The sequence below is a fragment of the Chaetodon trifascialis genome, chromosome 13, assembly GCF_039877785.1.
Source record: "Chaetodon trifascialis isolate fChaTrf1 chromosome 13, fChaTrf1.hap1, whole genome shotgun sequence".
Classification (NCBI taxonomy): Eukaryota; Metazoa; Chordata; class Actinopteri; order Chaetodontiformes; family Chaetodontidae; genus Chaetodon; species Chaetodon trifascialis.
This window is the reverse complement of record NC_092068.1, coordinates 2,263,426-2,276,244: the sequence shown is the minus strand read 5'-3', so window position 1 is coordinate 2,276,244 and position 12,819 is coordinate 2,263,426. Positions and strand designations below refer to the sequence as shown.

At 41.2% G+C, this 12,819-nt stretch overlaps 1 protein-coding gene across 1 annotated transcript in view; it reads right to left on the bottom strand.

Annotated features, from left to right (window-relative positions):
• The window catches only part of LOC139340909 (heterogeneous nuclear ribonucleoprotein L-like), a 118,884-nt gene that overhangs the window by 17,128 nt on the left and 88,937 nt on the right, over positions 1–12,819 (bottom strand). The window contains exon 8 of the mRNA XM_070977033.1: positions 415–486. Within this exon, the coding sequence (XP_070833134.1) occupies positions 415–486 (72 nt within the window). The remainder of the gene's footprint in view (positions 1–414; positions 487–12,819) is intronic.

Sequence of the window (12,819 nt, the reverse complement as noted above, 5' to 3'; positions counted from 1 at the left end):
ATTTGCAAAAAGTGACGTATGCATGTGTGGTATTTTGAGTACCTTTTCACCTCCATAGTGTGTGTATGTGTGAGTATTGTCAGAAAGCTTGAATTAAAGTGTGTGTAACTGGCACGGATAAGTTTCTAAATGATGGAGGTAAACCTACTGTTACGTGTCTGCCGATTACACATGATTGGCAATCTACACCTATGCTGGATGAATGTGTGTGTGTGTGTGTGTGTGTGTGTGTGTGTGTGTGTGTGTGTGTGTGTGTGTGTGTGTGTGTGCGTGTGTATGTGAGTGTGTGTGTGCGTGTATGTGTAGGCCAGTTCAAGGTTCACTTCTGAGATATGGAAACTGTAGATTAAGTAGCAGCCTTGTGTAAGGCGGCAGATTCAGTTTTAAAAGTGTGTGTGTGTCTCTAGGTCTCACCATAGCCGTTATCACTGTAGGATGATGGATGTTCTCCTAAAATGGCCTGTCTCTGCCTGCCCTTTCCACGGTCTGTAACACACACACACACACACACACACACACACACACACACACACACACACACACACACACACACACACACACACACACACACACACACACAATTAGATTATGTGCAGGGCCCACAGTAATTTACTTAAAACAACGAGCTTCTTTCACAGATTTCCTATTTCTGAAGACTCAGCATAATTGGAAAAAGCATTTAATGCAGAACAAGGCCACATCAGTGTCTAACATACGATATGAAACTGCCTGTTAGTTCCAGGAAGAGCCAAAGTTTACTCTTGGGGCTAGATGATTACAATAGAGAGTTTGGATGATAACTTTACTGTTAATCTCTATTTCCTCTTCCAACTAAGTTTCACTAATTTGGGGCTTTGTTACAACCTGTCTGATTGTCTGACCCCTTGTGTTTCTTGACCCATTGTACCTATCTTTAGTGATGATAATGATATGTTCCCAGATCTCAGCAAGTGGCTTTGTCATTACAGTGTTAATTTCGTTAATAGAAATGATGGGCAAAACAACAAAAGTTGCAAAAAATATCTTTTGAGCATAGAAGTAGCAATACTAATAGACCATTCCTATAAAAAAGCCAAGTAACCATGTTATTAACTTTAATCACATTTTTGTAAATAGGGGGTTTTAACGTACAGCACAGTCAAAGATGTGCTTGTAACCAGAGGTACAATGTGCACTAACAGGACAGCTAGCAACTTCCTTGCCCTTGTGCAACATACAAAAATCCAGAACTTTAAAGGGAAATTCAAATTTCACACAACTTGGGTCTTCTCTTCATGGTTTTGTCTATCATTTCTACCTATCCAGCCATCCATTTTCAGATGTCGCATTGGCAACAGGTTAAGCAAGGTAGTCCACACATCCTTCTCCCCAGCCACACACTCTAACGCCTCCTTGGGGACATTCTCAGGCCATAATGAGGTTTGTAATCCCTCCAGCAAGTCCTGGGTCAGACCTGGAGTTCCCTCCCATTTGAACATGAAAATCTACAGAAATCATCCTAATCAGATGCTTAAACTACTTAAACTGGCTTCTTTTGAAACAAGGGGGCAGCAATTCCACTACTTTGAGTAACTTCCAGATGTCTCAGCTCTTCATCCTCTCTTTAAGGTTGACCCTAGCCTTCAAGTGCTTTCCTCTGCTTTCATCCACAATGTCATTCATTTGGTCACCAAAGCTCACAACCACACGTCATAGTTGCAACATGGATTGTTTGGTAAATTGAGTGCTTTGCCTTCAGGCTCAGGTCTCCTTTCAACACTGCAGTCCACTAAACACCCATGTTACTTCTGAAGCGGCACTGACTTACCCCTTGATCTTGTGTTCCATCTTACGCTCAAGCAACATAGAATCCCCCGTGTCCAGAAGAATATTATGTAATAATAATAATAATAATAAACACCTTTCAGAGAAGAAATGGAGCCCGAAGAACTTTGCAACAAAGAAATCACATGCAACAAGTGCTACACATAAAAGACAAAATAAACATAAAAATAGGGAAAGGAAATACGATGTAAAATACGATGGAGAATAAAATAAGACAGAATAAGGATGAAAATAAAGACAATACACAAGACGGAAAATGAAGCCACTGAGTAATAGTAATAAAATAAAGTTAAAGTACATAGAAAGCATAAAATCAAGTAAAATACATCAATTTAAAAGAAGTGCAGCAGTGCACAAGGTGGCAAACATGGTAAAGCACAAAAGTGCCTGTATCAGGAAAGTCATAGCTAGTTAAAGGATAAAGTGAAGAGATAAATTTTAAGCTTTCTATTATAAATATTTTGTGAGCTGGCTTCTCTATCTGCAGGTAGTGTGTTCAACCACTTAAGGCTTGGCTGCAAAAATAAGCAGGTGAAGGTCACAGGTCAGTGTAGGCAACATCCTCTGCAAAAATCAGAGATGCAATTCTGAGGCCACCATACTAGACATTTTTCACCTCCTTGCTTGCACCTTCAGACTGTCCCGGGAACAGAACAAGGTGAAATAGGTTGTCAGCAGTCACATAACATTAAATCCAGATGGAGGGCAGGAAGTGAAAACAAGACAGGGGAAAATTCTTACTGTGCTAGTTTTGATAAAATTACGAGACAGGTAACATATGTTGGATGTGACCCTTACATTATGAAGAGGAGCAATTTTTCAACTGAACTGAAAGATTTGCTGCTACTGAGGTGGTACAGTAGATATACCCAAATACTGTCGATTTACACAAGAAACCAAATGAAAGCATACAAAAGTACGGAGGCATATAACTTTTTTGTTTGTGGTTTGGTCCTCAGTATCAACCTTCTCCGAGATGACTGTTTTTTTTTGTTAGTTTGTTTTATATTTTTAATTGTTCAGATTAACCTAGCAGCAATCGTTCAGAACTGTGGTGCTGAATGTGGACATTTATGTCACGGTTGCTAATTAGGTTAAACCACTCAGAAAGGTCCAGTGAAACGACACTGAAGACGTGGATCGTCGTGAAACAAGGCATGGTACATTATTTACGTTCAGCTGTCTTATGTGAAATTGTTAACGGCGATTTAGTTAGTCGTGTTACTTGCAGCCATTACATTAAATCTATCACCATAGATTTTAAAACAATAGCTAATGTTACACATTTCCACCATTATCCGACTTGGCTCCTCCCAATTGCAGATGGTTAACATTTTTCGGTCAATTTCTAGCATTTTTTACCCTTGTGAACAACAACTTTAGATAAGGGCTCCTTATGGTTTCCTTATGGTATGTGAGCAACCGTAAACAACGCAAAACCGTAAACAACGCAAAACATATGCGTTGAGTGTGTGTTATAGTGCTTCCTATGCAGAAATTCCTGCCCTCCATCTGCAGTTAGTGCCACAACAAAAGAGTGATGTGACGTCATCTGCAAACAACCTATTCTGGCAGTGCCCACTGGCCACTGTGAATGTTCTCTCTAGCTAATTGCTGAGATCTGAGACAATAACAATAACTAGCCCTTGCAGTGAACCAAATCTTAACCATTTTAACATTAAACAATATAGTATAAAAATATATTGTTTGTACAACAGGGGGCATTTGTTAGTTATGCATTTTGTTTGACATATGTTGGAATATTTTGGTAAAAACACACACACACACACACACACACACACACACACACACACACACACACACACACACACACACACACACACAATATGAAGGTGACTACTGTAATAGTGCCCCAACAGAGATGACCTTATTTAACTCATATAATGTCCATGACAACTCGAGATAAAGATGGACTTTTAAACAGTGTCATTCCTGCCTCTGTATTGCTGCCAGGCATTCAGATATTAGAGGGAGAAAAGCCAAGTAGTCAAGTGCTTCATTCACTCCAAAGTCAGCCAACAAACCACTACAGACATGTACAACCCCAATTCCAAACAAGTTGGTACACTCTATAAAACATAAATAAAACATAATGTGATAATTTGCAATATCACTATATATTTCATGTTTGATCTCATCAGTTTCATTGATTTTTGTAACTATATGCCTATTCTGAATTTGATGCAGCAACATGTGTAAAACAAGTTGGGGCAGGAGCAACTAAAGACTGGGAAAGATGTGGAATGCTCCAAAAACACCTGTTTGGAATATTCCACAGGTAAACAGGTTCAGTTTACCTGTGGAATGCTCCAAACAGGTGTTCCACATACCCAATTTATGATTGGGTATGAAAGGGGCATCTTCAAAAGGCTCAGTTCAAAAGGCACCACTTTGTAAACACATGATTGTATAAAAGATATTACTACATGTGCTCAGGAACACATTGTAAAACCATTGTTGGTAAGCACAGTTGTTTGCAAAATTGCATCTGTTTTTATTTATGTTTTGCACAGCATCCAAACTTTTTCAGACTTTTTCAGGTTGTACTTGTTATGTCAGTTATTGTGTGTTGAAAGTATGTTAGTTAATTTAAAATTCCATTCATTCCTATTAACCATACTCAAGAGTAATGTTTCTACACCCCAGAAAAACAAAACTTCAATACACTTTATGGTAATGATGGAGGTGAGTAAATAAGAAATAAACAGCTTTAAGGTGGTTTTATTCAGGGAGAGGCAGGTATAATGATACAGAGGCATGTGAACAGAGATATGAAAGAGACAGTACCTGTGAGGCATCAAGCTTTCTCTTTTTTTCTCCCTCAGCATGAAAGAACATCAACCTGCATTACATTGTCATCATAGTGATAAAAACATCATCATCATCATCATCATCATCATCATCATCATCATCATCATCATCATCATCATCATCATCATCAATACTGTGGCTGTCAAACATATTTTATCACCTTTCTCATTCACAACACAGTGAGTATACATACTACACACTGCACTATATACACTGCATACAAGCTATACATTACATTGGAGGCACATTGCAGTGACACTTTTCTTAAGAGCTTGAGTCAACTGAAGAGCAAGAAGTATCCCTCCCCCACCCCACCCCCACACAGCTCAGCAGTTATTTGGCAGAGTGCTGATGCACTGCTCTGTTACATCCTGAAGACAGGTGCACACACATCAACACACAGCGATTTAGAGGTGAGATACTACAACAGTGAAAAGTGAGAAGGCCTAGAGGTAATCCAGACAGCAGGATGTGTCATCCACATTGACCTTCACACCACAGATTAGCAGCACACGCAGTCACGGATGCTTTTCTAGTAATGTTCAGGGAACCTAAACTGAGCAACTGTTTACTGTTTGCAACTGAGAAAAACAGTGTCATCATACAGTCATCACGCTTTATAAAGATGCAGAATGTCTATTTTAGTCAAGAGCAACTGTCGTAACCAGGTAATGCAAACATGTGTAACCAGTAGCTCTCTGTTAACCAGATTATGCCGTATTTGCTGAGTGTTTGGAACATACTGAGTATAGGAATGGATGGACAAGAAGTATACTACAAAGCAGTATCGCTTTGCAAAGTTTATATGGACATTTTTTGGTGATTTCAAATGAACATTCCTATGATATCCATTATCTTTACTCTATTTTCATCCTTTTATCTTATTATTACTAATTTTATCAGGTGGGTTTTATGGTCACCATATTTTATATTACTATTCTGTCCCTGTTATTATACTCATTCTTTTTCATGTAAAATTATTATTATTATTATTATAACTGGGTCAACATTCAGATCCACTGTAGCTGTGGAGAACCACAAGCTGACAATGACCAGGTAGTGCAATGAGCTGATTCTGACATTAACAACATTCTAGGCCATGACACTTCAGCTGAAGTCCTTGAGGGCTGACGATGATTGAGGAATTTTGTATGAGCTATGCTAACCAATGACTGATCTGACCCAAATAACCAGATATAAGACTAAATGTGTCACTGTCTTGAACAGAGTCAGCACCTGGTACAGGCAGTATAGGCAAATGCTAGGAGTGCTAAAGTTCTGTGAAAAATAATAATGATAAATAAAAAACAACTCAACAACAAGTCATACAAACAGAATGCAGATGCAAATGCAACCTCATGATGTTGATGGATGAAGTTCACTTAATTTCAGCCTGTTGAGTTCACCTCCTGTCACAAATGGGCTTCTTTGCAGTGGCACCCACTCAGACCTCTCCAAAACCGCAAAAACATTTTCAATTATTTTATTATTACTGAGACTCCCACATTCCCATGTGGCTGTAGAGAGTAATAGGTTTATTTTATGTAGATTATTTTATGTAATCAACAACAGCATTTACATTACATCTGAAGTCTCTAATTCAGACACAGCACAAGTATCTTAATTATTTAAATCTTCTAACATCAGAGATCAGTAATTGATGTTTTCTGCATTATACTGCTGAGCTGTTCCACACTAATCGCACATTTATACAATGAGATCATTTTGGAGTATAGTTGGCATCCTGCTCAGGTCAGCCATGCTCAGGTCAGCACTGGTTTCTTGTTACAAATCCAGAAGGGAAATAATCAGTTTGAAGTAATCAGATCAGATCAGTCTTCATTTTTCAAAGACAAACTAAATAGTTATTCATTTTTTCACCATATTCATATAACCTCTGCTTTTGCAAAATACAATTTGTTGTGCTTGTTTACCTGCTGGTCTATTGAAGCCTCTATGTCAGCCTCATCATTGATAATAGCTTTTGCTTTGTTAGCCAAACTGGTTCTGGTTACTGCCATCTTTAGTTTTGCCCAGCTGTAAAGTTTATACAAATTTAAGTATGTTTTCACTCTGTAATGGGTTCACACTGGAAACATTCAGTTTAACCATACTTCAATAGGTAAATAGAGCATGCTGGCCAAAATCAGTGAGAGTGGTGTTGGTGGGCACTAATTACAAATAATTAATTTGTAATGTTTTCAAAGATCAAATTAGCAACAGTGTTCAGTGTTGCAGTTTGCCAGTACCATTTCCTTTTAGCAAAGAAGGGTAAAGTACATCAATTAATTTCTTGTATCCTCACTTTGAACACGAGTGTGTAGCATACACTTGATAACACTAAAATACTGTATGGAACTGGGTAACAGATTTCTCTTTCTTTCGCTGTTACACATTTTATTTATTTAATTATGCACTTTTTCCTACTTTTTTACTTTTATAATTAGTACACATTGAGGATAATGTGACCTCCCAAAAAGAGTTAAATCACAAAAAATAATCAAAGCAAATCCTTTTCAGACCAGGTCCTGGAGGTTTGAGTAATTCCCAGCTGGAGTTACCAGCTGCTTCATGAAGGCTGTTACTACATTGTTACTACTACTACGAGCACGTCACACAATCGCACATTTAAAATCTACAGCAACCTGCAGTCACTTTGCAAGTCCAGCAGACCCAGAAGGACCTGCTGTACATGTAGACTTTTATTAGACTATAGGACAAAAATACAGCAGGGCAGTGTCTATATGACTGTGTCAGGATAATTGGCTTCCTCTCTGTTCTTGGTTCTAACCTTGTGCAGGCTAATCTGAAGCAAAATGAGCAATGCGTCAACAGGAGAGGAGAGTAATGGGAGAGAGGGAATTACAGGAGCAGGAAAGAAAATGGGAGGAGAGGGTGACAGAAAAGGAAGTGAAGAATAGAAAAATGACAATGGGCTCTACTTTCAACTCTGCCGCCGGTGCGGTGCAGGCGCGGCGCAAAGTCAGGTCCGCTGTGCTGATGGGGCGTGGCGGCGCAGACTTTGGTATTTTCATGCACTGCGCTGCCGGCGCATCTCCTCCTCCTTCTCATTTCAGTCCCACCCAGCGGCGCAACTCAGAAAGAGGGAGGGGAGAAGGCGTGGAGTGGGTTTGACACAGCTGAGTCAAATTTTCACCAATCACAGCAGCTCCTCGCCTCACCTTTAAGAACGTTGCTGAGGTGCATGACAAGTTTTTGAGGATGAGTGAGACCACGCAGGAAAGTGTCCCACGCCCAAACTTCTCCCAGGAGGAGACTGACGTCACTCATGTCTCATGACATGCGTTTGTATTACTTTGCACACCCGTTTGTATATACTGTTTATTTTTTCTCATATATATACATATATAGTTTTATATTCTGTTCCATATTTTATGGTATATTTTCTTTATATATATATTCTCAATATATATATATTTTTTTATATTTGCTTTTTATATATATAGTTTTCTCTCTTTTCTTTCTTTTCTAATTTTATTCTAATTCTATTCTTGTAAGGAGCACTGCAACAAAAACAATTTTCCCTCGGGGATAAATAAAGGATTTCTGATTCTGATTCTGATGTCTAAATATGAGGTCCTTAGATGGTAAATCCTCCTCCTCCTCCTCCTCATCCTGCTCAAAGCAATGATGTACTCCATCTTTGTAGATAACGTTAAGCATTACTATGATTACATTTGTATTTGGAATGAAATGACGTGGGTAATAGCGGACACCGATCATCACTTATGTTTTTTCCATGTGTCTGTCTCTCTCTGGGCTCTTTTTTCAACTCCGCCACCGGCGCGGCGCAGGCAGGCGCACGGCGCACTTGCTATTTTGGTAGATCGAGGCGTACAGAGGTGCACCAGGATGGGCGTTGCGGCGCAGTACGGGGGAGGTGTCGGCATAATGAGCCATAAAAGGCGTAAAAGTGCGCTGAAAGCTCGCCACCTCAGACCTGGTCAACTCTGTGCACCGGCGGTGCAAGTGGATTTTCGTAAACCGGCAGAGTCGTGCGCTCACGTCACCAACACCTCACAGTCAGGTTTCCACAGTGTCTGGCATTTCACTGTGATCAATTATTAGCCGCGATTCAATGCAACTATCTGAGTCAGCACATACAGTCAGACCTAAATTTATATATTTTGATCGGTATCTCATCTGACCACATCACAAGTGCGTTCAGCACGCGTAATGGTCACTCAACCTGACCAAATGTACACAGGTGAAACAGGGATGTCTGGTGATCTGTGACTCAAATTGTCTGGTGACAAACGCATATGCCACTTTCCCCGGGTTGGCACATGACTCGTTCATCCTGGCGAATTCTAGTGTCCCTACCGTCTTTCAGGGGGACACCCCTCTGGATGGGTGGCTGCTAAGTGATAACGGCTATCCACTGAAAACGTGATGATGCCATATATCACACCGTCAACAAGACGGCAGCGTGGTTTTAATGGTGTTTTCAGCAGTACTCGCTCAGTCATCGAACACACACTGCGATCAATAATTAGCAACAGCGACGATTAAATGCAACTGTCTGAGTCAGCACATACAGTCAGACCTAAATTTATATATTTTGATCAGTATCTCATCTGACGACATCGCAAGCACGTTAGGCACGCGTAATGGTCACTCACCCTGACCGAATGTACACAGGTGAAACAGGGATGCAAACTAATCGGTTAACGTCGCTGTGCCAACCAGAAACAGCCGTGGCATCCTTCAGAGCATATATACTGCATCTATCTCAGAGCACTCGAGAGACAGAGAGACAGACACATGGAAAAAACGTAAGTGATGATCGTTGTCCGCTATTACCCACGTCATTTCATTCCAAATACAAATGCTATCATTGTAATGCTTAACGTTATCTACAAAGATGGAGTACATCATTGCTTTGAGGAGGATGAGGAGGGGGCCGAGGATTTACCATCTAAGGACCTCATACTTAGACATCAGAATCAGAATCAGAAATCCTTTATTTAAAAAATATACCACAAAATATAGAATATCATATAAAACAATATATATATACTGAGAAAAAATAAACAGTATATACAAACGGGTGTGCAAAGTAATACAAACGGATGTCAGGAGACATGAGTGATGTCAGTCTCCTGGAAACTTGTCATGCGTCTCGCCAGCGGTGTTCTTAAAGGTGAGGTGAGGAGCTGCTGTGATTGGTGAAGATTTGACTCAGCTGTGCCAAACCCACTCCACGCCTTCTCCCCTCCCTCTTTCCGAGTTGCGCCGCTGGGTGGGACTGAAATGAGAAGGAGGTGGAGATGCGCCGGCAGCGCAGCTCACGAAAATACTAAAGTCTGCGTCGCCACGCCCTATCGGCGCAGCGGATCTGACTTTGCGCCGCGCCTGCGCCGCGCCTGCGCCGCACCGGCGGCCGAGTCGAAAATAGAGCCCTCTGTCTCTCGAGTGCTCTGAAATAGATGCAGTATATATGCTCTGTAGGATGCCACGGCTGTTTCTGGTTGGCACAGCGACGTTAATTGATTAGTTCGCATTCCTGTTTTACCTGTGTACATTCGGTCAGGGTGAGTGACCATTACGCGTGCCGAATGCACTTGCGATGTGGTCAGATGAGATACTGAACAAAATATATCAGTTTAGGTCTGACTGTATGTGCTGACTCAGATAGCTGCATTGAATCGTTGTTGTTGCTAATCATTGATCGCAGTGTGCGTTCGATGACTGACCGAGCACTGCTGAAAACACCATTAAAACCACGCTGCCATCTTGTTGACGGTGTGATATATAGCATCATCAACCACGTTTTCAGTGGAAAACGGCCATCCTGGTGCACCTCTGTACGCCTTGGTTTACCAAAATAGCAAGTGCGCCGTGTGCCTGCCTGCGCCGCTCGAAAATACCTGCGCAAGCGGCGCAGTTTGCGCCACGCCGGCGGCAGAGTCGAAAATAGAGCCCACTGTGTAGCTTTCAGAATAACAAAAGGGAAGGAAGCTGTGGAAGACACATGGAGGAGGACACTGATGTGGATTGAAAAGCTAACAGGTAAAGGTATAGAAAAAAACAGGAGTAAAAAGTAACTGAAGAAAGGGGATAGACAGAATAGGATACAGGATGTGAATGGAGGCAAGAGGAGATATAGATTGCTAAGGAGCAGGAGTGAGAAGTGGAGGGAAAGGTATGCTGGAGGAAAGACAAGAAGGTGACAGTAGGGTGAGAGGATTAGCAGAAACAAGATGATGAGAGCACAGAAGATGAAAAGGGTGAAAGCAGACAAGTAGAAGAAGCATAAACAGAGAAGTGGATAGAAAGGTGGATGAGCTGAAAGGAGAAGATGAAGATGAAGAGGAGAAAAGGGACATGGCATCATGAAAGCTGCAACCAAAGAGATGAGGATGACAAGAGGCCTCTTATATCCTTTAAACTGGAAGTAAAGAAGCATGAACATTTTAAAGAAGAGTATAACCCCCCATAACCCCATAAAACACAAAACACAGTGGCAGTATGTTTGCAGGGCTGTTGAACAGGTTTACATTAAATGGTAAATAAACTGCATGTATATAGCGCTTTTCTAGTCTGATGACCACTCAAAGCGCTTTTACAACACAAGTCTGCGTCACCCATTCACACACACATTCCTGTGGCGGCTAAGCCACTTGCTCATTACGAGCCTTATCCATCAAGTTGATAATCCAAGATGGGATATGAATCTGCAGGCATATTTAAAACACCCAAATTGTGTTTTTCCTCATTTAGTAAAGGACTGCACCAGATTTTGTGAAGGTAAAATGGAATAGAAGCAGCACTGTAGCAAGCCCACTTTGTTTTGTGCTTGCTGTCTCTCGTTTTGTCCACCAGAGGGCAGCTTGCATTGTTTATTGGTTGATGTTTCATAAGCATTTTTTGGCATAATTTCCTTATATGTGAATTTCATGATTTTGGTTGCTTCAAGGACAATGTCATTCCCTCTGTTTTTATATGTATATTTTAGCTACTGTTTTGCAACTGGTGGTTCCATTTCTGAGTGGTGAGATTTTATTTTGAAGACCAGTATTTTCTACTTCCTTGCTTCCTGTATTGTACTACCAGGAAAAAACAAAGCCATTTGACAATGGTATAAATGAGCTAGCGGCAAAAACGCTAAAAGTTTAAGGTAGGCTAAAACGACAACTCACACGTCAAAGGCTGCATGTATCTTAGCAACCCCTGAGGAGACACAAAGTTGGTGTGTTATGGTCTTTACACAATTATTTGTCGATTTATGTCGGAAACTATGTTAACTCTGTTGACTGCTTGTTTGGTAAATTGGCAGCATAATACATGGTATAGGCTGCACAGTGGCGCAGCAGGTAGTGCGCGTGCCTCACAGCAAGAAGGTCGCAGGTTTGATTCCCGGGTCGGGCCTTTCTGTGTGAAGTTTGCATGTTCTTCCAGTGCATGCGTGGGTTCTCTCCGGGCACTCCGGCTTCCTCCCACAGACCAAAAACATGCTCATTAGGTTGATCGGTGACTCTAAATTGCCCCTAGGTGTGAGTGTGAGTGTGAATGGTTGTGTGTATGTGCCCTGCGATCGGCTGGCGACCGGTTCAGGGTGTACCCCGCCTCTCGCACGTTGACAGCACTGCTGAAAATGTTGTGTTTGGGCTCATGCAGTATGTAATTCATTGGGTTTCTGCTAGAGGTGCAAAATACACAAAATACGAGAGTGAGAGGGGGAAAAGGTGACTGATGAAACTTGTCCATCGCTGTACTTCAGACAATGAAATCCCTATAGTAACAGGAGTTGAGATTATAAGGTCACTCTCTCAATTCAGCACCACCACCAGACTAGACAAGACTAGAGCATATCCCTATTTCTATGCTCACCAGTTCACACACACTATCACACACCGATGACGCAGCAATTTAGGATATCTTGACTGAAGACGTTACAACATGCAGACTGGGGGAGCTATGGAATGAACCACTGACCTTCTGATTAGTGGTCGACATGCTCTACCTACCTGCCCCTGTATTGGTTAATATTCTCCTGTAAAAATTCTCACAAATGTTGGATACAATCCTCACTTATCCCTCCCCCCATTTCTGTCTGAGATGAACTTTATCTAAAAAAGACAGTCTTCCTGATAACCTGTGTGACCAGTGATTCATCAATGGCCAATGTTCAGTAATGAC